We start from the raw sequence: 25,695 nt of genomic DNA, 5'->3' as shown, positions 1-25,695 counted from the left end.
ATTCACAATGTTGTGAAAACACCACCTATATCAAGTTCCAAAACATTTTCATCACTCCAGAATAAAGTCCTGTATTCATTAAGTAGTCACTCCCTTTTCCCCTCTATAGGCAGTCTCTGGAAAACACCAATCTGTTTTCTGTCTGTGGTTTTACCTATTTTGGACATTTTATTACATGGAATCATAAAATATGTGGCCTTTTGTGTCTGACTTCTGTTACTTAGTATACTGTTTTTGAGGTTCATCCACCTTGTAGCATGTATCATTTCTATGGCTGAATAACATTCCATTGTATATGTATATGTACATATGTATATGACATTGTATCACACTGTCAAACTTTTCCACAGTGGCTAAACCACTTTACATTCCTACTGGCAATGTATGAAGTTTCTAGTTTCTTCACATTCTTGACAAAAAAAAACCTTATTTCTACTTTTTTCCTGGTTTTTTTTTTTTTTTTTTTGAGTATAACTGAGTTGGTGTGAAGTCGTATCTCACTCTCTGTGTGTGTGTGTGTGTGTGTGTGTGTGTGTGTGTGTGTGTGTGTGTTTAATTTTTTTCCCTTTAGGCTTTACTGAGATATAATTGACCTCAGTTGTAGTTTTGATTTGCATTTCCCTAATGACTAATGATGTTGAGCATCTTTTCATGGGCTTGCTGCCCATACATATAACTGCTTTGGAGATATGTCTATTCAAGTCCTTTACCCATTTTTTATTTGAGTTTTTGTTGTTGTGTTGTAAAGGTTCTTTATATATTCTGGATACTAAAACCTTATCAGACATATGATTTGCAAATATTGTATCCCATTCTGTAGGTTGTCTTTTCACTTTCTTGATAATGTCCTTTGACACAAATGTTTTTAATTTTAAGTCCAGTTTATCTATTGTTTTGTTGCTTATGCTTTTGGTGCCACATCTAAGAATCCATTGTCAAATCCAAGGTCATGAATATTTATCCCCGTTTTCTTTTAAGAGTTTTAAAGTTTCAGCTCTGACATTTTGGTGTATGATGCATTTTGAGTTAATTTTTTATATATTGTGTGAGGTACAACTTCATTCTTTTGCATGTAGAAATCCAGTTATCTCAGAACTATTTGTTGAAGAGCTGTTCTTTCCCCATTGCATGCTCTTGGCACCCTTGTTGAAAATCAATTGGCCATAGGATAAGGGTTAATTTCTTGATTCTCATTTTGTTTCATTGGCCTATGTCTTTCCTTATGCCAGTACCACACTGTCTTAATTGCCATTGCTTTGCAGTAAATTTTGTAATAGGGAAGTGTGAGTCCTGCTTTGTTCTTTTAAAGTATTGTTTTTTCTACTTGGAGCCTCTTGCAATTCCATGAGTAGAGGATTGCTTTTTCCATTTCTGCAAAAAAGGCCTTTGGGATTTTAATAGGGATTGCACTGAATCTGTATATCACTTTGGGTAGCAGTGGTATCTTATATTAAGCCTTCCAGTCCTAGAAAGGTATCCCATAAGTTTTGATATGTTGTGTTTTTATTTTCATTCGTGTCAAAGTATTTTCTAATTTCCTGTGTGATTTCTTCTTTGACCCATTGGCTGTTTAAGAGTGTTATTTAATTTCCACATATTTGTGAATTTTCCAGTTTTCTTTTTGTTATTTATAGTTTCATTCCAAGTGTGTCAAAGAAGATGCTTTGGATGATTTCAATCTTTTAAAATTTATTGATACTTGCTTTGGGCCCAACATATGGTCTATCTTGGGAAATGTTCCATGTGCATTTGAAAAAAATGGATATTCTGCTGTTTTTATATCTTTGTTGACCTGTCTAGTTGTCCTATCCATTAATTGAAAGTGAAAGTCTCCAGCTATTTTTGAGCTGTGTCTTTTTATTTTCAATTCTGCCAATTTTTGCTTCATACATCTTGGGAGCTCTGTTGTTAGGTGTGCATGTGTTTATAATTGTTATCTCTTTTTCCATCCTTTCACTTTTAAACCTATTTATGTTTTTGGCTCTAAAGTGAATTTCTTGTAGATAGCCTATAGTTGGTTCATTTAAAAAAAAAAATCCATTCTGCCAATCTCTGCCTTTTGTTTGCAGAATTTAATCTATTTACATTTAAAGTGATTACTTACAAGGAAGAACTTCTCCCATTTTGTTTTCTATAGTGTTATACTTATTTTGTTTATCAGTTCTTCGATTACTGCCTTCTTTAGGGTTTGAATTTTTTTGTAGTGTACCATTTTCTTTCCTTTCTTGTTTCCTTTTCTGTTTTTTTTTTGAATTAATATCACCTTAGCACCAATAGTATACAAAAGTTCTGCTCCCATATATTTCTGTCCCTCTCTCTTTTTGTCATAATTACATCTTATATTGTGTTCCCATTAACAAAGATTTATTATTTTTTAATACACTTGGCATTTGTCTTTTATATAGGAAAGAAAAGAAGGGTTATAAGCCCAAAGTGCAATACTTCTGGCTTATGTAGTTACCTGGTGTCGTTTATTTCTTTGTATGGCTTTGAGTTATTGTCTAGTGTCTTTTCATTTCTGCCTGAAGAACTAACTCCCTTTAGATTTATTGTAGGGCAGGTCTAGCAATGAACTCTCTTAGCTTTTGTTTGTCTGGGAATGCTTAATTTCTTCATTTTTGAGTGATAGTTTTGTTGAATATAAGATGATTGTTTGATTTTTTTTTTCCTTTCAGCACTTTAAACATGTCATCCCACTGATATGTATAGTTTCTCCTGAGAAATCAGCTGTTATTCCTATTGAGGACTGGTATGTGTGATAAACTGCTTCTTTCTTGCTGCTTTCAAGAGTCTCTCTTTGTCTTTGTCTTTTGATACTTTGATTATGTCTCCATGTATATCCGTCTTTGTGTTTATGCCATTATTTCTTCAAATATTCTTTCTTCCCTAGTCTCTCTTGCCTTCTGGATCTCCAATTGTGTGTGGGGGGGTATGCTTGATGCTGTGGTGCCCCCCAGAATTCGTGTGTTGGATCCTGACCCCCGAAGATGATGGTGTTAGGAGGTGGGGTCTTTGGGAGGTGATTAGGTCATGGGGGTGGAGCCCTCATGAATAGAATTAGTGCCTTTATGAAAGAGGCCCTGGAGAGCTCTCTTGCCCCTTCTGCCATGTGAGGACACAGTAAGAAGGCACTGGCTATGATCTGGGAAGTAGTCCCTAACCTGACCATGCCAGCACCTTCATCTTGGACTTTACAACTGCCAGAACTGTGAGAAATAAACTTTGGTTGTTTATAAGTTACCCAGTCTGTAGTATTTTGTTTTAGCAGCCCAAATGGACCCATAAGACACTTGATGTCCTACTGGTATCATAGGCCCTGTTCATTCTTTTCTCTTTCTCTTCCTCAGACTGGATAATTTCAGTTGACCTGTCTTTAAATTTGCTGTTTCTTTCCTCCTGACAGTTCAAATCTGCCATTAAGACTCTGTAGTGAATTTTTTTCATTTCGGTTATTGTATTTTTTAGTTTCAGAATTTCTATTTTTAAAAATAATTTGTTTCTTTTTTGACATTCTCTGTTTGTTGAAACAGTGTTCTCCTGGTTTTCTTTTGTTCTTTGTCCATTGTTTCCATTACCTCTTTCAGCATATTTAATACAGTTTAACATCTTTGTCTAGTAAGTCCAATGTCTGCTTACTCATAGGAGAAATTAACTCCTATGTATGGGAGTTAATATTTTTGTTTGTTTGCATGCTTTGTAATATTTTGTTGAAAACTGGGTGTTTTGAATATTATAAAGTAGTAACTCTGGAAATCAGATTCTTCTCTCTCCTCAGAGTTTGTTTTAGTTGTGTGCTGTGGTTTGTAGTTGTTTGGTGACTTTTCTAAACTATTTTTGTAAACTCTATTCTTTATTGTGTTTGTTCTCTAAAGTCTGTTTCTTTAGCTTTAGTCAGCTCATATTTTGAGAGAGATCTTGAATGCCAAAAAAAAAAAAAAAACCCCAAAAAACCAAAACAGAAAAGAAAAGAAAGGGGGGAAAAACCCCTTCTAACTTTGCAGAATGGTCTGTGCTGTAGCTCTCCTTCTGTACTTAGCCAGACTGTTTACAAGTCTGTCTTAGCCTTCATTTCTTGCTTGTGCTGAGCCTAAAGATCAGCCAGAGGTGAAAACTTATGTTCTTTTCAGGTCTTTTCTGAGTATGCTTCCTGCGCTGGGCAGGCAAGTGTGTGGCTTCCTAAATTCCTGTCTTTAGGATATGTGGGCACTTTTCAGTGCCCTAATTTCCCGAGGAATTCTCTCCCCAGCTTTTCCTCCCAGGCTTTGGGTGTGTCTGTGTGCCTTAGTTGAAATCTTTTCCCCCAGGTGGCAGCAAGTTGTTATTGCCCTTACAAGGTTTTTGAGAGATGCCCTCTGTGTAGCCACTTTTCTGCCCAGAGAGAGTTCTAAGTTAGCAAAACAAAGACAAGCATCTTGTGTCAGACCTTCAGGTAGTCCCCAGGCTGGGCAAAACAGACAAACAAAATTCTTTCAGAGTAAAGTCTTCTCTGTTCTTTCTTAAACCAGGGACTAGATTCCTACACTGAGAATGAAGGCAGTAATCTTCAAAGACCACTGAGTGAAGGGGTGGGGCAAGGGCTGTAAAAAGCGCTGCAAAGCTTTCCTACTGTTTTACGTTGCTTGTTTCTTGATTCATTGTTCTCTGAGTTGCTGTAAATTTCTCATCGTTTTCTGGAGTTGTGACAAAGCTGATTCTGAACAGTTTTTGCTCGACTTCTTAGTGATCTGTGGAGGGGTGGGCCCTTGGAACTACCTACTTTGCCATTTCACTGATGTCACTCAAGAAGGGTTTCAAAAAACTATTTACAGTTATACCTTTGAGATGTTATGGGTTCAGTCCCAGACTGCAAGTCACACAAGCTTTTGTTTCCCAGTGAATAAAAAGTTATGTTTACACTATACTGTAGTCTCTTAAGTGTGCAGTAGCATCATGTCTAAAAATTACCTTAAATAAAAAACACTTTTAAAAATTTTTCTAAAAAATATTGCTAAAAAATGCTAATCACCATCTGACAACACAGGGTTGCCACAAACCTTCAATTTGTAAAAAACGCAGTATCTGCAAAATGCAATAAAGTGAAGCGTAATAGAGACTCTGGGAGGACTCACGCCAAGGAGTAATTCCCAGAACTTCTGCTGCCAGTGTCCTTGTCCCCACGGTGAGCCACAGCCACCCCCCGCCTCTGCAGGAGACCCTCCAACACGAGCAGAAAGAAGTAAGAACTTGATTATCTGGGCAACAGTCAGCTCTACCCACCACCAGTCCCTCCCATCAGGGAACTTGCACAAGCCTCTTTGATAGCCTCATCCACCACAGGGCAGACAGCAGAAGCAGGAAGAACTACAATCCTGCAGCCTGTGGAACAAAAACCACATTCACAGAAAGATAGACAAGATGAAAAGGCAGAAGGCTATGTACCAGATGAAGGAACAAGATAAAACCCCAGAAAAACAACTAAATGAAGTGGAGATAGGCAACCTTCCAGAAAAAGAATTCAGAAAAATGATAGTGAAGATAATCCAGGACCTCGGAAAAAGAAGGGAGGCAAAGATTGAGAAGATGCAAGAAATGTTTAACAAAGACCTAGAAGAATTAAAGAACAAACAAACAGAGATGAACAATACAATAACTGAAATGAAAACTACACTAGAAGGAATCAATAGAATAACTGAGGCAGAAGAAAGGATAAGTGACCTGGAAGACAGAATGGTGGAATTCACTGCTGCAGAACAGAATAAAGAAAAAAGAATGATAAGAAATGAAGACAGCCTAAGAGACCTCTGGGGCAACATTAAATGCAAAAAAATTTGCATTATAGGGGTCCCAGAAGGAGAAGAGAGAGAGAAAGGACCTGAGAAAATATTTGAAGAGATTATAGTCGAAAACTTCCCTAACATGGGAAGGGAAATAGCCACCCAAGTCCAGGAAGCGCAGAGAGTCCCATACAGGATAAACCCAAGGAGAAACACGCCGAGACACATAGTAATCAAACTGTCAAAAATTAAAGACACAGAAAAATTATTGAAAGCAGCACGGGAAAAACGACAAATAACATACAAGGGAACTCCCATAAGGTTAACAGCTGATTTCTCAGCAGAAACTCTACAAGCCAGAAGGGAGTGGCATGATATACTTAAAGTGATGAAAAGGAAGAACCTACAACCAAGATTCCTCTACCTGGCAAGGATCTCATTCAGATTCGATGGAGAAATCAAAAGCTTTACAGATAAGCAAAAGCTAAGAGAACTCAGCACCACCAAACCAGCTCTACAACAAATGCTAAAGGAACTTCTCTAAGTGGGAAACACAGGAGAAGAAAAGGACCTACAAAAACAAACCCAAAACAATTAAGAAAATGGTGATAGGCGCATACATATCAATAACCACCTTAAACGTGAATGGATTAAATGCTCCAACCAAAAGACACAGGCTTGCTGAATGGATACAAAAACAAGACCCATCTATATGCTGTCTACAAGAGACCCACTTCAGACCTAGGGATACATACAGACTGAAAGTGGGGGGATGGAAAAAGATATTCCGTGCGAATGGAAATCAAAAGAAAGCTGGAGTAGCAATACTCATATCAGATAAAATAGACTTTAAAATACAGAATGTTACAAGAGACAAGGAAGGACACTACATAATGATCAAGGGATCAATCCAAGAAGAAGATATAACAATTATAAATATATATGCACCCAACATAGGAGCACCTCAATACATAAGGCAACTGCTAACAGCTCTAAAAGAGGAAATCGACAGTAACACAATAATACTGGGGGAATTTAACACCTCACTTACACCAATGGACAGATCATCCAAAATTAAAATAAATAAGGAAACAGAAGCTTTAAATGACACAAAAGACCAGATAGATTTAATCGATATTTATAGGACATTCCATCCAAAAACAGCAGATTACACGTTCTTCTCAAGTGCACACGGAACATTCTCCAGGATAGATCACATCTTGGGTCACAAATCAAGCCTCAGTAAATTTAAGAAAATTGAAATCATATCAAGCATCTTTTCTGACCACAACGCTATGAGATTAGAAATGAATTACAGGGAAAATAACTTAAAAAACACAAACACATGGAGGCTAAACAATACGTTACTAAATAACCAAGAGATCACTGAAGAAATCAAAGAGGACATCAAAAAATACCTAGAGACAAATGACAATGAAAACACGACGACCCAAAACCTATGGGATGCAGCAAAAGCAGTTCTAAGAGGGAAGTTTATAGCTATACAAGCCTACCTCAAGAAACAAGAAAAATCTCAAGTAAACAATCTAACCTTACACCTAAAGAAACTAGAGAAAGAAGAACAAACAAAACCCAAAGTTAGTAGAAGAAAAGAAATCATAAAGATCAGAGCGGAAATAAATGAAATAGAAACAAAGAAAACAATAGCAAAGATCAATAAAACTAAAAGCTGGTTCTTTGAGAAGATAAACAAAATTGATAAGCCATTAGCCAGACTCATCAAGAAAAAGAGGGAGAGGACTCAAATCAATAAAATCAGAAATGAAAAAGGAGAAGTTACAACAGAGACCGCAGAAATACAAAGCATCTTAAGAGACTACTACAAGCAACTTTATGCCAATAAAATGGACAACCTGGAAGAAATGGACAAATTCTTAGAAAGGTATAACCTTCCAGGACTGAACCAGGAAGAAATAGAAAATATGAACAGACCAATCACAAGTAATGAAATTGAAACTGTGATTAAAAATCTTCCAACAAACAAAAGTCCAGGACCAGATGGCTTCACAGGTGAATTCTATCAAACATTTAGAGAAGAGCTAACACCCATCCTTCTCAAACTCTTCCAAAATATAGCAGAAGGAGGAACACTCCCAAACTCATTCTGTGAGGCCACCATCACCCTGATACCAAAACCAGACAAAGACACTACAAAAAAAGAAAATTACAGACCAATATCACTGATGAACATAGATGCAAAAATCCTCAACAAAATACTAGCAAACAGAATCCAACAACACATTAAAAGGATCATACACCATGATCAAGTGGGATTTATCCCAGGGATGCAAGGATTCTTCAATATAAGTAAATCAATCAATGTGATAAACTGTATTAACAAATTGAAGAATAAAAACCATATGATCATCTCAATAGATGCAGAAAAAGCTTTTGACAAAATTCAACACCCATTATGATAAAAACTCTCCAGGAAGTGGGCATAGATGGAACCTACCTCAACATAATAAAGGCCATATATGACAAACCCACAGCAAACATCATTCTCAATGGTGAAAAACTGAAAGCATTTCCTCTAAGAATAGGAATAAGACAAGGATGTCCACTCTCACCACTATTATGCAACGTAGTTTTGGAAGTCCTAGCCATGGCAATCAGAGAAGAAAAAGAAATAAAAGGAATACAAATTGGAAAAGAAGAAGTAAAACTGTCACTGTTTGCAGATGACACGATACTATACATAGAGAATCCTAAAGATGCCACCAGAAAAATACTAGAGCTAATTAATGAATTTGGTAAAGTAGCAGGATACAAAATTAATGCACAGAAATCTCTTGCATTCCTATACACTAATGATGAAAAATCTGAAAGAGAAATTATGGAAACACTCCCATTTACCATTGCAATAAAAAGAATAAAATACCTAGGAATAAACCTACCTAGGGAGACAAAAGACCTGTATGCAGAAAACTATAAGACACTGATGAAAGAAATTAAAGATGATACCAACAGATGGAGAGATATACCATGTTCTTGGATTGGAAGAATCAATATTGTGAAAATGACTATACTACCCAAAGGAATCTAGAGATTCAATGCAACCCCTATCAAATTACCAATGGCATTTTTTATGGAAGTAGAACAAAAACTTAAAATTTGTATGGAGACACAAAAGACCCCGAATAGCCAAAGCAGTCTTGAGGGAAAAATATGGAGCTGGAGGAATCAGACTTCCTGACTTCAGACTATACTACAAAGATACAGTAATCAAGACAATATGGTACTGGGACAAAAACAGAAACATAGATCAATGGAACAAGATAGAAAGGTGAGAGATAAACCCATGCACTTGTGGTCAACTAATCTATGACAGAGGAAGCAAGGATATACAATGGAGAAAAGACAGTCTCTTCAATAAGTGGTGCTGGGAAAACTGGGCAGCTACATGTAAAAGAATGAAATTAGAATACTCCCTAACACCATACACAAAAATAAACTTAAAATGGATTAGAGACCTAAATGTAAGACTGGACACTATAAAACTCTTAGAAGAAAACATAGGAAGAACACTCTTTGACGTAAACCACAGCAAGATCTTTTTTGACCCACGTCCTAGAGTAATGGAAATAAAAATAAATAAATAAACAAATGGGACCTAATGAAACTTGAAAGCTTTTGCACAGCAAAGGAAACCATAAAAAAGACGAAAAGACAACCCTCAGAATGGGAGAAAATATTTGCAAACGGACAAAGGATTAATCTCCAAAATATATAAACAGCTCATGCAGCTCAATATTAAAAAAACAAACAACCCAATCCAAAAATGGTCAGAAGACCTAAATAGAAATTTCTCCAAAGAAGACATACAGATGGCCAAGAAGCACATGAAAAGCTCAACATCACTAATTATTAGAGAAATGCAAATCAAAACTACAATGAGGTATCACCTCACACCAGTTAGAATGGGCATCATCAGACAATCTACAAACAACAAATGCTGCAGAGGGTGTGGAGAAAAGGGAACCCTCTTGCACTGTTGGTGGGAATGTAAATTGATACAGCCACTATGGAGAACAGTATGGAGGTTCCTTAAAAAACTAAAAATAGAATTACCATATGATCCAGCAATCCCACTACTGGGCATATACCCAGAGAAAAACATAATTCAAACAGACACATGCACCCCACTGTTCATTGCAGCACTATTTACAATAGCCAGGTCATGGAAGCAACCTAAATGCCCATTGACAGACGAATGGATAAAGAAGTTGTGGTACATATATACAATGTAATATTACTTAGCCATAAAAAGGAACAAAATTGGGGCATTTGTAGAGATGTGGATGGATCTAGAGACTGTCATACGGAGTGAAGTAAGTCAGAAAGAGAAAAACAAATATCGTATATTAACGCATATACATGGAACCTAGAAAAATGGTACAGATGAACCGGTTTGCAGGGTAGAAACTGAGACACAGATGTAGAGAACAAACGTATGGACACCAAGGGGGGAAAGCGGTGGTGGGGGTGGTGGTGGTGGTGTGCTGAATTGGGCGATTGGGATTGACATGTATACACTGATGTGTATAAAATTGATGACTAATAAGGACCTGCTGTATAAAAAAATAAATAAAATTCAAAAATTGAAAAAAAAAGTGAAGCATAATAAATAAGGTATGCCTGTATTATGATATTTTGCTTTAATGAGTGGAGTCCAAGAAATTATATTAATGTTTTTGCAAATTGTTAACAGGATGGAATCCGACGTGGTAGACCCAGAGCAGATACTGTACGGGATTTAATAAATGAAGGAGAGCATTCGTCCAGCAGAATACGTTGTAACATCTGTAATAGGGTGTTTCCACGGGAGAAATCGCTCCAGGCTCACAAAAGGACTCATACAGGTAAGCTGAGCAAATTTACGGAGTGCCAAAAGTGATACTTAACTGAAAGCTGATTTGATGTTTGGGCCTATAAATTAATTTTTAGTTATCTTACATTTCCTTATTGTAAAGTTTTTAAAACAGGCACTGTGTAGTCAGCTTCTCTTTTGGTGGGGAGGGATAGTTTTCTGAACATTGATACCATGTGATTTCTAAAGTTATCATGGTAATTAATGTAGTTGTCACAGGAATGTTATTACTAAATTTGGTTCTATCCTTCTGTGTATCCATATTTTACTTGATATGCCCTTAAGTTGTCTGTATAATTGTTAAAACTGATTTGTAGGCCAAATCCTAAATCAGTTATAGTCAAGTTTTTAATAGAATTTCTACAGTCCTCAAGGTATTTGACCTATTAAATCTAAGGTGAAGTATAATTTTTCAGAATTAAGTGTATTGTAGGTAGCTATCCCAAGACTATCATATATCTTTATTTGTGTAGAGAAGTTATACTTGCATTTAAAATACCATAAAAATACCATATAGAGAGCAAAAAGATAATATAAAGAGGGCCTTGTTCTTTCCATAGAGAAAGTTGGTCCCACCCAGAAGGAGCCATGTGGTTCTAATAATGATATCAAATAATTTACAGATGAGGAAACTGAGGCACGAAAACACCCAATTACCACTGACTTACAACTTCTCATACCCTTAATTCTAGAACTACACTGGCCAGTATAGTAGCACATGTGGCTCTTGAGCACTTGAAATGTGGCTAGTCTAAACTGAGATGAGCAGGATGTTTAAAATACACTTAGTATGAAAAAAAGAGAGTAAATGATACCCTTAATAATTTTTGATAATGATTACAAATTGAAATGATAGAATTTTAGATATATTGGGTTAAATAAAGTATATTATCAATTAATTTCACCTGTTTCTTTTTACTTTATTAATGTGGCTACCAGAAATGGTCCTCATTCTACTTCTGTTGGTCAGTATGGGTCTAGAACTTGGGCTTTTAACCCTTAGTGGCCTGTTTGTTCCAGTATGTTTACGGTCATCACCTGTTTCTTTTTTCTTTCTGTTTTTGAAAAGATATATTTTAAGGTATGCTAGAATACAGTTTTCTTAGCTAAATCCCTGAAAAAGGGTAAAATTTTAATTTTGAATCATTATAAACTAAGGTGGCCAAGATGTTTTGACTTTAGGTATCATTCAGTAAAACTATTATTGAATGAATATCTGATTTTGAGAATTTTTGTATTTTTTCAATCTACTTAGTCTGAAATAACCCCAAATAACTGGTACACAGCTGTAGAGTACATGTTGCCAGTGTGAAATCAGTTGCCAAGATTCAAGACCATGTGGCATAATAAAAAGGTGCCTGAGTCCCAGTCCTGATCTACCACTAACCCATTGTGTGTCACCCAGTACTTCCAGGCTTACTACACTGTATGCCAGGGAACTGAGCCGAAGATCTCCATGCTATAGTTAAGCTCTAATAGTATATGCTTTATAAAAGGTTTTTGTCTTACTTTATCCTATGTTTATTAACTTGTGTCCAACTGTCACATTCATTTAGTACATTTCTAAATAATGAGAAATTTAGGGAAGACTCATTACTGTTCTTTGAGTCATATGGGAAGAACCAGTATATAGTTGTTGACCAAAGAATGTTTATTCAAGAAATAATAAGTTTAATCATGATTGAAAAACAACCTTTTTGAGTACTTTCTTTAGCCTAGCGCTGTGTTGTATATAGAAATTGAAATGGAGTACAAGGTGTTACGCATCTTTGTATAAGGAGAGTACCATGATACATAAACAACATAGACACTAAGTTAGTGAAGGGATATGTAGCTTAATATTTGGAGGCGGGGGTTGGGGGGTAGGGAGGAGTTTTACTGAGACTACAGGATTGGGAAGATTTGAATGGGCAGAAAAGATAGGGATTTCAAGGAGTAGAAGATGGGGAACTGCCTCATGGCTGGAATGAATCTCCAAGAGGGAAGTAAAGATAAACCCTGCTCCCTAACCTAGTAGCTATAGTACAGGTATTAGAGGACCATTTAAAAGTCAGCAGATAATTTTCAGTTGTTCAAGGGGTATAGTAGGGTTTGGGGTAATTTTAGAGGGTAGTTGCATGGCAGCTATTCTGGAAGTGCTGTGCAGGTCAGAGACTAGAGGCCTGCCAGGGTTCATTCTAGGTGGGAGGGGCTACCAGTCTGACCAGGGGAGGTGGCAGTGGGAAGGCAGGAGTGGCAGACATGTTAAAGAATCAGCAAGAAGAGCTACTAGCGATTTGGATTGTGGGGCGAAAATATGGAATAAGTTGAAGATGATAACTTCAAGGATTTGAACCTGGGTACCTAAAAGCTCAACGCCTAAAGAAAATATTGTGCTTCCAAGTGGATAGATGCTTCATATCATCGAAGTGTGCCCTTAGCACTTCCACTTGCAGCTCTGCAGAGGCTGTGACATGTTTTTTTTTTTTTTTTTTTATAATTTTTATTTTTATTTTTATTTATTTATGGCTGTGTTGGGTCTTCGTTTCTGTGCGAGGGCTTTCTCTAGTTGTGGCAAGCGGGGGCCACTCTTAATCGCGGTGCGCGGGCCTCTCACTATCGCGGCCTCTCTTGTTGCGGAGCACAGGCTCCAGACGCGCAGGCTCAGTAATTGCGGCTCACGGGCCCAGTTGCTCCGCGGCATGTGGGATCGTCCCAGACCAGGGCACGAACCCGTGTCCCCTTCATCGGCAGGCAGATTCTCAACCACTGCGCCACCAGGGAAGCCCTGTGACATGTTTTAATTGTTGTTTGCAGTCGTAACTTACATAAAGGTTGATTCTCTCTCCCTGCCCCTTCCCCTTCTCACCTTATTGTCTCAGAAATAATATATAACATCTGTCTACTTAGGTGAGAGACCCTATCTGTGTGATTATCCAGACTGTGGAAAAGCCTTTGTTCAAAGTGGACAGCTCAAAACCCATCAGCGTCTTCACACCGGAGAAAAACCTTTTGTTTGTTCAGAAAATGGTATGGTGTTAGGAGTTAAGTTTATGGAATAGCTAGTTGGAAGTTAAAATATCTTTTGCTTGAATTTTTGGGAAGCGAGATTTTTGAGAAAGATTTAATCAAACCTCATAAGTTTTCTTCCTTGTTAATTGTGATACATGCTCGATTTCCAGAAAATGACTGATTTTTAAATAAAGTACTCTTTTTAGGTGAAAATCTTAAAGGGCAATTAAAAATGCTATATCCAGTTGTATGCTGTAGAAAAATCTATACAAGTAAATACAGCCTTTAGAGTAGGCTTTTACTTTGGTTTTAAACTTTTTAACTGTTAAACTGAAAGAAGCACATTATTGTCGAAATTTTCAGTACAGGAGGAGCGGGGGTGGGGTGGATTTTACCAGCTCAACACTGCTACTGTTGGTAATTTCATAGTTTCTTAAGCTGTTTTTCTTATGTACATTTTTACACAGTTATATTTGAAATTCAGTACAGTTTTGTTCTGTTTCTCCATGGTTTTCTTTTTTTCTTTTTTTTTAATAGATCTTTATTGGAGTATAATTGCTTCACAATACTGTGTTTCTGTTGTACACCAAAGTGAATCACCCATATGTAAACATGTGGCCCCATATTCCCACCCTCTTGAGCCTCCCTCCCACCCTCCCTATCCCACCCCTCTAGGTCATCGCAAAGCACTGAGCTGACCTCCCTGTGCTATACTGCTGCTTCCCACTAGCTAACTATTTTATATTCGGTAGTGTACATATGTCGATGCTACTCTCACTTCGCCCCAGCTTTCCCCTCCCATCCCGTGTCCTCAAGTCCATTCTCTATGTCTACATCTTTATTCCTGCCCTGCAACTAGGTTCATCAGTACCATTTTTTTTTTTTAGATTCCATATATATGCGTTAGCATATGAACAATGATTGCCTCAATGTTAGTTATTAAATATTTAATTTGTTTTTAAAATTTGCTTGTTACCAACAAACATGAGGGGCATGTTTTCCTTCTTAAACTTTTGTTTACCTTTTGGGATTTTTTTTATGCTAGAGTCCAAGAATGAAATTCCTGGGTCAGAGATTTTGAACATTTTTATGATTTGTGCTAATAAATCACTTTCCAGTGGGGTTGAATGCATTTACATTGCGATGACCAAGGTGAAAGAACCGTCTTCACATTCCTCTCAGTGGCATTGATAATATCAGCTTAGGGTTATTTTTTTTTCTCCTCAAGTTATAGAATGATAAATTTCATCATCTTAATTTACTTTTCTCGGATACCAGTGAAACTGAACATTTTCCATGTCTGCTGGATGTCCAGATTCTGATAACTGTTTCCTTCTGTGTTTTGAAGGCTGCCTAAGCAGATTCACCCATGCAAACCGCCACTGTCCGAAGCACCCTTATGCCAGGCTGAAGCGAGAGGAGCCCACAGATGCTCTCAGTAAGCCCCAGGCTGTGGACAACCAGGCTGCCGCCGAGTGGTTGGCAAAGTAAGGCTCTCTCTGGAGTCTACTGCAGAACACTGCCCAGTGTGTGGGTTGAAGTTGGGGACTTTGACAGTTCATTCAGTTTAAATAAGTCGCTTTTCTACACATTTTATAAAATAACTTGAAATGGCACTTTGTTTCCTGAAACCACAGAATTGTTAGGAGTTTTATTTGGATCTGTGTGATAGAAAACTACTATATGATATTAATTAGTCTGAGTGCTCAGACCACAATTTATTTTAAAAGCAAGAGTTTACCCCATTTGAAAAGAATGTTTTTTATGTATTGTATTTCATTTGTCATTAATGCAGTCCCTCTTCATTTTCTTTATATTGGATTTAGCTACGTGTTGATTATTAGAGGGATAGAGACTAGATGTTATTCTAAAGTAAAATTCCAAAAAGCACCCAGTTTAATTTTTTTTAATGGCAACAACGGCACCAGTATAAAAACATTTCTCTAAGGATATTTTGATTTAAGGAATCATCTATCACATACACACCAGCAGCAGCTGACTGTGCCGCTCCCTAGCTTCACTGGCTTCCTCTGTACTGAGGATAAAGTCTAGAATCCCTAATTGTGTTGCTGTGGCTCTGCCTCCCTCTAGCAACACAGCTGTCTCCAGCCACCCGGGCTCCTTGTCTCTCAACAGCACTATTGCTGTTGTTTCCAGGCCTTTGTGCTCACTTCCCTGTTCATTTAGCCACTCTGCTCATTCTTCATTTCTTACTCAGGTTAAACATTACTTCAGGAAGTTCTTCCCTAACCTGCCCACTAACCCCCAAAACAAACAAAGTTAAATCCACTTAATAGATGCTTTTATAACACATTGTATTTTCCCTCTCAAAACCTCCTTCGCACATTTACTTGTTCAGTGGCTATCTTCCCTGCTGGATCGTAAGCTCCACAAGGACAGGGAATATATTTGTCCCGAGTACTGCATCACTTCCTTCCTCCCTCTTCCTCCTGCCTGGCCCCCACTGCCCCATTATATCTAATTTTGCCCAAGCCAGAAACTTATTAGTCATCCTTGTGTTTATCTTCTTTTTCTCCCATCTACTCAGTGACCAACCTATGGATTCTACTTCCTTAACAATTATCAGATTCAGCCACTTCAGTCTTCTCAATCCATTCTCCATGCTGCTGCCAGAGGAGTCTTTCTAAAATGCTAATATGATGCTCAATATTAAGTCTAAGCCCTTTATTATAGCATTCAAAGCCCTTCGTTACCCAGTCCTTGCTGACCTTGCTAAGGTATTTTGCTATTTTGCTATTTTCCTTTTTTAGTTGTCCTTCAAGTCATACTGAACTGTTTGCATTTCTCTTTTTATACTTCTGAGTATTTCCAAAACTTTTCTAGTTTGAGTAGTCTGGATTTCCTGAAATCTGGTAATTGTATTTTTTTTTATATGTAAATTTAAAAACAGCTTTATTGAGGTATAATTGGCACACAATAAATTGTACATATTTAAAGTGTATAATCTGATGCCTTTTGACGTATGTAGACACCTGTGAAACCATCACCAAAATCAAGATAGTGAACTTACCCATCACTTTCACAGGCTTCCTCATGTCTCATTGTAATCCATTGTCCCTGCATGTCCCTGCCCTCTTCCACCCCAAAGGACACTGATCTGCTTTCTGTCACTATAGTTAGTTCACATTTTCTAGAGTTTTATACAAATGGAGTCATATAGTATGTACTTGTTCGTCTGGCTTCTTTCAGTCAGCATAATTATTTTGAGAGTCATCATGTTGTTGAGTGTATCATTTCATTCCTTCTTATTGCTGTGCAGTAATCTGTTATATGGATGCACCTCCACTTATTTATTAATTCAGCTCTTGATGGGCCTTTATGTTGTTTTTGGCTATTACAAATAAAGCTGCTATGAACATGAATATACAAGTCTTTGAATGGACATTTTTGTAGGTAATGGTACTGTCATTTAAATATGCCTTTCTTTGGTTATCAAAAAAGGTGGAACATTTGCATTTTCTCTTGTGAATTATCAGTTGGCTACGTAATAGAAAATGATGGTGCTGTTAAATTCTTGAATAAGCTCTATGTGTTACACATATTAATCCATTTGTCCTATTTTGTGGGTTTAAACTTTCTCATAGTTAACTTTGTCAGAAGCCATCATCCCTCTGTGGATAGAATAAATGGGTTTCTAATGATTATTCTACTGTTTCTATATTTTATTCTAGTCCATTTCACATATGATCTTTAAGGCAGCTATAGTTTAATGACAAAAACACGTGACTAGAGAGTTGAGTATAAGACCCAGAACTGCCACTTGTTGATTTTGTTATTCTGAGCAAGTCCTTCAACTTCTTGAACTTGAATTTTTTCCTCTGTTATGGAAATATACATGTGATGTATGCGAAATCACTTTATAACTTTATAAACTGAAACACATAAAATAATACTGTAGTAAAGACCCCCCTTTTTTTTTCTTTAAAGAAAAGTGAACATTTGAGAATGTTATGTATACTGTATAAGTAATACGGATGCATTTCATATAGGTACTGGGAAACACGAGAGCAGCGTACTCCCACGTTGAAAGGAAAGCTGGTTCAGAAGGCAGATCAGGAGCAGCAGGACCCTCTGGAGTACCTTCAGTCTGACGAGGAGGACGATGAGAAGAGCGGTGCCCAGCGGCGGCTGCAGGAGCAGCGGGAGCGCCTGCACGGAGCCCTCGCTCTCATCGAGCTCGCAAACTTGACGGGAGCGCCGCTCCGCCAGTAGCCAGAACACTGACTCTTTCCACTGTACAAAAGTACTGCCCAGCGTACTTAAAAAGTAGATCCTTGGGCATAAGCTAAGCACCTTATTTGCTTATCATAGGCTGCTATTCTGTAGAAATTTATGAAGAATGTCATTGCCCCAGAATATGGGGTGAGAGAGAATTGCACTTTTTTTATATGGTAATGGATTTGTTGTAAAGTTTAAAATATTTTGTAAATATGGGACTTCTAGTACAGGGTAGAAAACTACATATTGTGGGAAGCTAGATTTTGCAAGTTTAATGCATTCATTGGAAGCAGTTCTCACAGGAAGCACTTTCTGAATAAGACACTTGTATGAAAAAAAAAAAAAGAATGGTACATGTAGCCAAAGAAGGTTTAAATAGATTATTTATAAGATCATTTTTAACAATGTATATTAGTATGTTTAACAATACTGTAAACACTGAAACAAGCAAGAAAGTATAAGATGTGTGTAAGATATATATTTTTAAATTGCAAAATAGTGTGCCTAATAAGACTAGGGAAATGGAAAACTGACTATTTCGGAAGACTTTCTAACTTACCGACTTTGGAAGAAAGTAGGTATTTGAACACCTTGGTAAGATGAACAGTAGTTCAGAATTTTCAAAATTGGAGTAAAATCAGTCTTATTCTATCTTTCTGAGGCTTTACAACTCACTGTGATATTTAGGTTTGAAAGCACTTGTCACCCTTAGCTTATTAACTTGGGAACTTTTGCACATTTCATGTTTCTCATTTGCTGAAATTGAATGATTAATCTTGCAAAGTCTAGGTAACTTGGTAATTGGTATTTTTAAAAAATATTATGGGCCCTGTAATGAGATTTGGCAGTTGGATTTTTTTAATAAAAGGGACATCTACAGGGTTGTTTTGTAGTGAACTGTTTTAGATCCTTTGTTAGCAAACACTAAATTTAAATGTACTGCTTGTTTAGAATTATTAGCAAATGGAAGCCTCCTATTTATATTTTCAGTGCATAAAGCCACCTTCTTGCTTTACTTCAGAATAACATGCCAAGCTATTTTGTGTTCACTAAATTTAGCTATCAGTTAAACACTGCAGAAAATATTAGCGACTCAAATAAGTAGGCTTCTGGAATAGTTTTAACTGCAAGTGTGTTAACTTGTGTGGTGGTTTTAAATCATTTTTTCCAAAATAGATGAAGTTTTTAAACACCACTTTATGTACTGAAGCATGAATAGAAAAATCAAGAGCTGAGTAGTTCACCTCCTTTATGTAGGCATAAGCCTCCATCATTTTAACTTGTTTTAAGCAGAAATTAAATAACATCATAGCATGGTAATTTCATAGATTGCTTAATTGGAGTAAACTTCAGAATAAGAGAGGGAAATATGGGCTCTTCAGTGCCTTTTTTTTCTTTTTTGTATTGAAGTAGTGGCCTACAGATGTAGTTTAAACATTATCTAAAATGTAGGCTTCTTTATCTCAAAATCCCAATGTGTTGCAGTACACAGATAGTTTAAAATATGTAGCCATGGGGAAGGGGAGGTATGTAAATGTCTTGAAATGGAGCAAAAGTATGAAAGCTGATAGTAACAAATAATGTGTATGATGAGGACATACTTTAAAAATGTAATTCCTCTGTACAGTAAATTACAAATCTTGAGGGATTGTTTTTTTTTTGTAATAAGAGAATTTATATTTGTAATGGTTTAAGAATTTTGTTTGTAATCTGGTATATAGAATTTTAACTTGGAGCACTTATGAGCAAGTAAGAGAGACTATAGCATCTGAATTTTCTTGGTTTAGGTTTCAACATTTTTCTCTAGAATTTTTCCTCTCAAATATGACTTAAATGAATTATAAAAAGCGTCGTCAGTCTTGGGAAATTTAAAATTTTAAATTTGATGAACTTACCTAAAGAAGGAAGTGCAGTAAGAATTTAAAAAATACAAATACTTGCCAATTCACAGATAATAAAATTTAAGGCCTTCAAAAGTAAGAGTTTTTGTTTGTTTATCCTGTCAGCTTTTGCCAACTATAATAGTTATATTCACAAACTTTTTATTTGTATAATTGGAAGTTTTAAGAAATTATTACAACTATTTACTATAGAAATATTTAAAATGTTCTTTTTTTGATATAAGCTGTATACTTGGACAAAATACATTGGCATCTAAAATTTGAGGTGTGTTAACACTGCTTTTTGTTTTAAAAATGTGGTTTACATTCAAATTTTTGAAGTGTTTTATGCTTCATATGGCTAAGTTGTAGTTTGGCAGAGTTAACAGCATAAGAATAAACATGCTGTAATTTTAAAAGATGCTTTGAATAAAAACTTATTTTAATTTACAGTTTAAAGTACATGTTCATTCTTAAACCCTTTATAATTTGTTTTTCTTTTTAAAAATATAATAGCCATAATATAAAAATCTAAAGATGGAAAGAAATGTCACCTATAGCCATACATTCTCCCATCATTATTATTTTGGTGCATCATTTTAGCATAGTTGGAACCATCATGTGAATTCCTTTTTCTTACTTTAAAATTATGGCCTTTCAGAATATAGATATTCATTTAACTTCCTCATCTGTTTCATTATTACAGTGTTAAAAATACTGGTGTAAAAAAGTATTAAACTATTGCCAGCTCTATCCCAGGCTTTATATTAGGGTAATCAGCAACTGGGATTTCATTTCACTTGTATCCAGGATGTGTTGAATCTGGGGTCAAACCCATAGAATCCACTCAGGGCCTGATTACTTTTCTGAGTCAAGCAAATTTAATTTTTTTATTAGTTATTTTTGGTAGATCTTTAGTTGTTTACTTGCAATGGCAAGGTTCAGCCTGTCCAGGCTTTGTGCAAAAGAATTTCAGAAGCAACTGTTCAGTGTGAGTTGTGGTTTAAACAAAGTAAGGATGAGATTTTGACAGTAACTTAAGTTCCTGGAAGTATGTATATAGAAGCAAATTAAATGCAAATATGATTAAGGCTGTCTTTAAAAGTGACTTTAAAATAGTCCTAGACTTCCCTGGTGGTCCAGTGGTTAAGACTCCGAGCTTCCAATGCAGGGGGCTCTGGTTGATCGCTGGTCTGGGAGCTAAGGTCCTGCATGCTGTGCAGCATGTGTGTGTGGGGTGGGGTGGGGTGGGGTGGGGTGGGGGCGAAGCAGGACTGTTTTGCAGCCAAAACTTATTTGGAGACTCACTGGAAACATAGTTGATCTTTTTGAGGAAATTAACCAAAATGACTTACATGTTCAGATTTTTGGGTTCAACTTGAATATGAATTTATTTTCTATTTTAAACAGTCTTATGTGTGTTTGTTCCTTTCCTGTTTTGGGTAATGTAGACTCTTCCTTTCTGGCTCTTTTAGTGCTCGTTATTTGTCAGAAGTTCTGCTTTAGTTCTTATCAGTACTGAAAATGTTTTTGGTTGTTCAGTGACTCCAATAGAAAACCATTGCATGGCATCGATATAGTTAGGCTCAAATATCTATTTAACTTGAAATCTTTAGCTTTTCTAAAAAGTTGAAATTTCAGATTTTTAAAATTAATTATTTAGAATGAAAATATGGGACATTTAATTGAAAAAATGCTAGAGCAGGTAGACTCTGGTCAGAGTAGGCAGTTCTGGGAGGCCCTCCTTCAGTTAACATGAACAACAACCTGATGTTTAGACGCACCCATGTAGAAAAGAAATGGGCAGGGGGAGAACCTGCCTTAAAGCACCCAGAGGCAAGAACAGCCTGGAGACTTTGCACCCACTATACCCCTAGCCATTCCACTCCTAGGTATTTCCCGAAGATAAATGAAAATATACGTTCACACAAAAAACTTGTACACGAATGTTCATGGAAGCATTTTTTGGCAATAGCCCTAAACTGGAAACAACCAAACATGCCCACCACCTACCTAGTGAATGGATAAACAAATTGTGGTACTACTCAACAATGAAAAGACTCGAACATGGGTGAGTCACAAAAATAATGAAAGCGAGAAGAGCCTTGAAAGAGTACATGCTCATTTATATGAATTTTCTGAAAAGGCAAATCTAACCTAGGTTAATAGAAATCAGAATGAAATGGGGGGGGGGGTCGACCAGTGGGACACAAAGGGCACTTTTTGGGGTGATTGAAATGTTCTGTGTTTTGACTTGGGTGGTTACATGGGTGTATGCATTTGTCGAAACATCGACTGTGGACTCGTAAAATTGCATTTCATTGTATGTAAATTGTAAGTTAAAAATATTGGAAAAAAAGAAAGCAAAACAAACCCTAAGTCTTAACGTTTCTCACCAAGGCAGCCGTTTGGAGGAAGGTAGGGTTTTTAAACTCTCCCAGACCCGTTTCTGTTCTCCTTTTAGACACAGACAGAGAGTGGTGCTTTTGAGGACGAACTCCAGCCGAACCCGCTCCCCCCGCGTCGGCAGCGTGGGGCGCCCGGCAGGGCTCTCGGGCTTGGAGGGTTCCCGCCGTGGCCCTTCCTGTTTCGGCCGCGCCCTCTCCCGCGCCGGCCGGGGGCGGGGACGGAACTGGGGCAGCGCGGGCCGGAGTGCGGCCGAGACTGGCAGCCGTGGGACATGACGGCAGGCCGCCAGGCCGAGGGCTCGGGTACGGACCCCGCCTCCGCGAGGCTGCCCTCCCGGGTGGCCAAGCTACTGTCGGCACTCTTCTACGGGACCTGCTCCTTCCTCCTCGTGCTGGTCAACAAGGCGCTGCTGACCACCTACCGGTGAGGCGGGCGCCAGAGGTCCGGGCGGGGTCCGCGGGGGCCCCCGGCTGCTCCGCGGCGACCTGCCCCGGGACCTTCCCGTTCCGGCGCCGCGTTGTCCGGCGGGAGCTGCCCCGACCCCCGAGGTCCCCGTGTCGGGGAGAGCGGCGGGGCTGCCCCTGCCCTCGGTGCACCTTGGCCACGCCCTGGTCAACGGGCGGGCGGGAACAGCGAGCGGGGAGCCTCACTGCTGACTCCCGTGCCAATGTGGGCGGCTGTGTGCTTGGCACATGGACCACGTTTTCACAGGGTCGGGACCTTCGGAGTGTTCTGAAAACCAAACCACAACCTAGCAAAGTCATTCAACTCTCAGTGAGTGCGGGCACACCTCACCGCCTCTTACTGCTGTAGGACATTCCTCGCAGCTGTGCTTGTAGAGCTACCTCCCAGTGCTTTCACAAGTACCGGTGAGCTGGAACAAGTGATCTGAATGTGTTCTTCAAATGTGACTATTCTTTATACAAACCAAGATGTTCAACCATCAGAAAAGCCCTGAGTGGATAAGTTTATTCGCATTGTTTGATCATTCATTCTCAGATTATCAGCATGTTCATGGAAGAATGGGGAAAACAATTAAAAATTCATATTCTATACTTTTTTGGTTGAATGTGCAGTAAACCAGCAAATTTGTAGTTCCTTGAACCTATTTGTAAAGACTAGAAAATCCTGTTTAATTCTGCTTTCGTTGTATAGGCAATGAAAGAGCTGTGCATTTAGACCCAGCTCCACCACTTAATAGCTGTGCCTCTTGGGCCAGTCTCAGAGTCGGCAGTTTTTTCAGATGCAGAAACTGGATAATTACAACTCTGTGAATTACCTCCCAGATCTCTGCGCAAGCTGTCAGAAGTGAGGGCTCCTTGTAAACTATACTGTGCTGCAAGAATGTAAAATCAGAATTTTATAAAGAGCCCAAAGAGACCTTAGAGTATCTTCTTTTTATTTTATACTTGCAAAAGCTGAGACCTACATGAGCTTGGCTGGTTCCACCTCTAACAGATATTTACCAAGCACCTACTATGTGCCAAGCCCATCACTGGCACCAGGGAAGCAGCTGTGAAAACCGCAAAGCTCCTGCTGTGGAGATACCATATCAGTGGTAGAGACAGAAAATAAACAGGGGGGCTCATGAATAAGCAAGGTGATTTCAGGTATGCTATGAGAGTGCCTGGGGTGGAATGGTTGGGGCTAGAGCAGTACACACAGAAGAAAATGTGCTGAAGTGGGCACGAGCTTCGCCTGCTGGAGGAACAGAGAGAATGTCATTCTGGCTAGAATGAGCAAGTGGGAGAAGGTAGGAAAGACAACGTGGAGGTAGGCAGGGAAGGCAGGATCAGTTCCTTCATTCATTCAATAATATTTACTAAGCCCCTGTTATATGCCAGGCACTGTTCTAGGCATTTGCGATACGGAAGTGAACAAAGCAGATCAAAGTTCCATGTGTCGTGGAGCATCCATGCATATTCCTGGAGCATACCCGGAGCCTTCTAGTCGATCAGTAAATAAACTGGTAGAATTTATATTAAGTCAGATGCAGCTGTGTGGTCAGGAGAAAAAAATAAGGAAAGGGAGTTAGGGACTGTGGGCATGGGGAAGAGTTTTTAGTCTCAGCGTGATCAGTGAAGCCTCATTAAGGAGGTAACAGTTGAGCCAAGGCATGAGTAAGGTGAGGGAGATGGGGGAAGAACATTCCAGCATGGAAGAGTAAGGAGTTTAGGTGGGAATGGTACTAGGTAGGGTCCCAGGGTAATGGATTTCTAGATTGTGTAGGGCCTTTGTGGCCACCGCGGAAGCTCTCAGGGAGCTTCTGGAAGGTGTCAAGCAAAGGAGTAACATGATCTAACTCCCTGTAGCTGCTGTGTTGAGAGCAGATATTGGGGGACCGGGGTGGAGGTAGAGAGACCATGATAAATAGTTTTCATTTTAGTCTAAATGCAATTTGAAGTCCCTTGGAAGGTTTTAGCATGGGTAGTGACACGGCATCATTTGTATGATTAACAAGATTTCTTTGGCTCTTGGGTGGGTGAAAAACTGATGGTATTGGAGCCAGGAATCGATTGTAATATTCTAGATAATTTTTAGTGGTGGCTTGGACTGGGGTGGAGGGTAGCAGTGGATATGGAGGGAAGGGATGGATTTGGGATATTTTCTGGTGTTCCTAGGGCTATTGATATTCTTTACAAGGTCTATTAGTGTGTTGCAGCATGCTTGCTGGCGTCCATGGGGAACAGAAACCCTCCCTCAAAGAAATTAGAATGAATAGATACGTAAACATGGATCATTTAGTATACAATGCAAGCAAATGAAAGAAAAAGAAAACTTAAACACCTACTGTAAAAAACAAGAGAATGCTATTAATAGGCTTTTTGGGAGTGTTGACAGTTATGTCAGTTGAAGTTTGAAGATAAGTCTCTACTTTCTGCTCTTGACTAAGTAGTGTGCTCACTGACCATGGCAGTCAGTGCCTCCAAAAACATGTCTTCTTGTTGGAAGCAGGACCAGTAAACACTGGTTAAGTGCTTGGAAGATGAAGGATAGTGTCCGACCAGAAAGAATTTATATGAGACATCTCATGCTCTAGCCTTTTCATCTTTAAAATTTTGAGTTCCATGATGGAAGGAGGAAATTGAGTTTTTGTCTCAGCAAGGCAAAGCCCCTTATAACCTTATAAGTAAATATTTCACATTTCCGTAATGTAATATACAGTTGGAGGGCCCTGTTCAAAAAACATTGTTTATTCTCTCTCTCAAAATGCTTTAGGAGCACGTTTTTGAGGGGAAGAGGGTTGGGGTGATTTGGTTATAACAATAAACCATGGAAATCTGATCCAAACATTAGCTGTTTGAGGACAGAATGTTGTGTTGTAGGATAGAAGGAAGGACCTTTCTGTAGTCACCTAATTTGCAGGATTACGGGAATGTAGCTCAGGGGATGTTTTTTTCTCTTCCAGTTTGAGTAGATTGTGTCTGGTTGGGGTACAAGACTGATGGGTGGTCTTAGTTATTGTTAGTTTTAGGTCGTTGAGATGCTAAATTTACCTGGTTGGACAGAGAGAGCCTTTGAAGGACTTGGA

The 25,695-nt window shown here is 38.3% G+C and overlaps 2 protein-coding genes and 1 long non-coding RNA gene across 6 annotated transcripts in view; 2 read left to right on the top strand and 1 right to left on the bottom strand.

Moving 5' to 3' along the window:
- The window catches only part of ZNF367 (zinc finger protein 367), a 33,723-nt gene extending 13,517 nt beyond the window's left edge, over positions 1 to 20,206 (top strand). The window contains exons 2-6 of one of the 2 annotated variants that reach the window (XR_014265740.1): positions 10,486 to 10,636; positions 13,534 to 13,653; positions 14,984 to 15,122; positions 16,184 to 16,373; positions 17,646 to 17,780. Coding sequence is in view for 1 of the 2 variants with exons in the window: in XM_082469840.1 (XP_082325966.1) it covers positions 10,486 to 10,636; positions 13,534 to 13,653; positions 14,984 to 15,122; positions 17,646 to 17,868 (633 nt within the window). In the remaining variant the exon portion in view is untranslated. Of the gene's footprint in view, positions 1 to 10,485; positions 10,637 to 13,533; positions 13,654 to 14,983; positions 15,123 to 16,183; positions 16,374 to 17,645 lie in introns of both variants that reach the window. The other variant, XM_082469840.1, reaches the window with a different exon arrangement.
- Positions 1 to 25,695, bottom strand: part of LOC309664555 — a 402,660-nt gene that overhangs the window by 62,877 nt on the left and 314,088 nt on the right. The gene's annotated exons all lie outside the window — the stretch shown is intronic.
- The window catches only part of SLC35D2 (solute carrier family 35 member D2), a 54,139-nt gene continuing 49,497 nt past the window's right edge, over positions 21,054 to 25,695 (top strand). For all 3 annotated transcript variants that reach the window (XM_082469846.1, XM_082469845.1, XM_082469844.1), the window contains exon 1: positions 21,054 to 22,586. In XM_082469846.1, coding sequence (XP_082325972.1) covers positions 22,435 to 22,586 — 152 coding nt within the window. In that variant the 5' untranslated portion in view covers positions 21,054 to 22,434. The remainder of the gene's footprint in view (positions 22,587 to 25,695) is intronic.

The sequence above is a fragment of the Balaenoptera physalus genome, assembly GCF_965194825.1.
Source record: "Balaenoptera physalus genome assembly, chromosome: 7".
NCBI classification, from domain to species: domain Eukaryota; kingdom Metazoa; phylum Chordata; class Mammalia; order Artiodactyla; family Balaenopteridae; genus Balaenoptera; species Balaenoptera physalus.
This window is presented reverse-complemented; position numbering and strand designations above follow the sequence as displayed.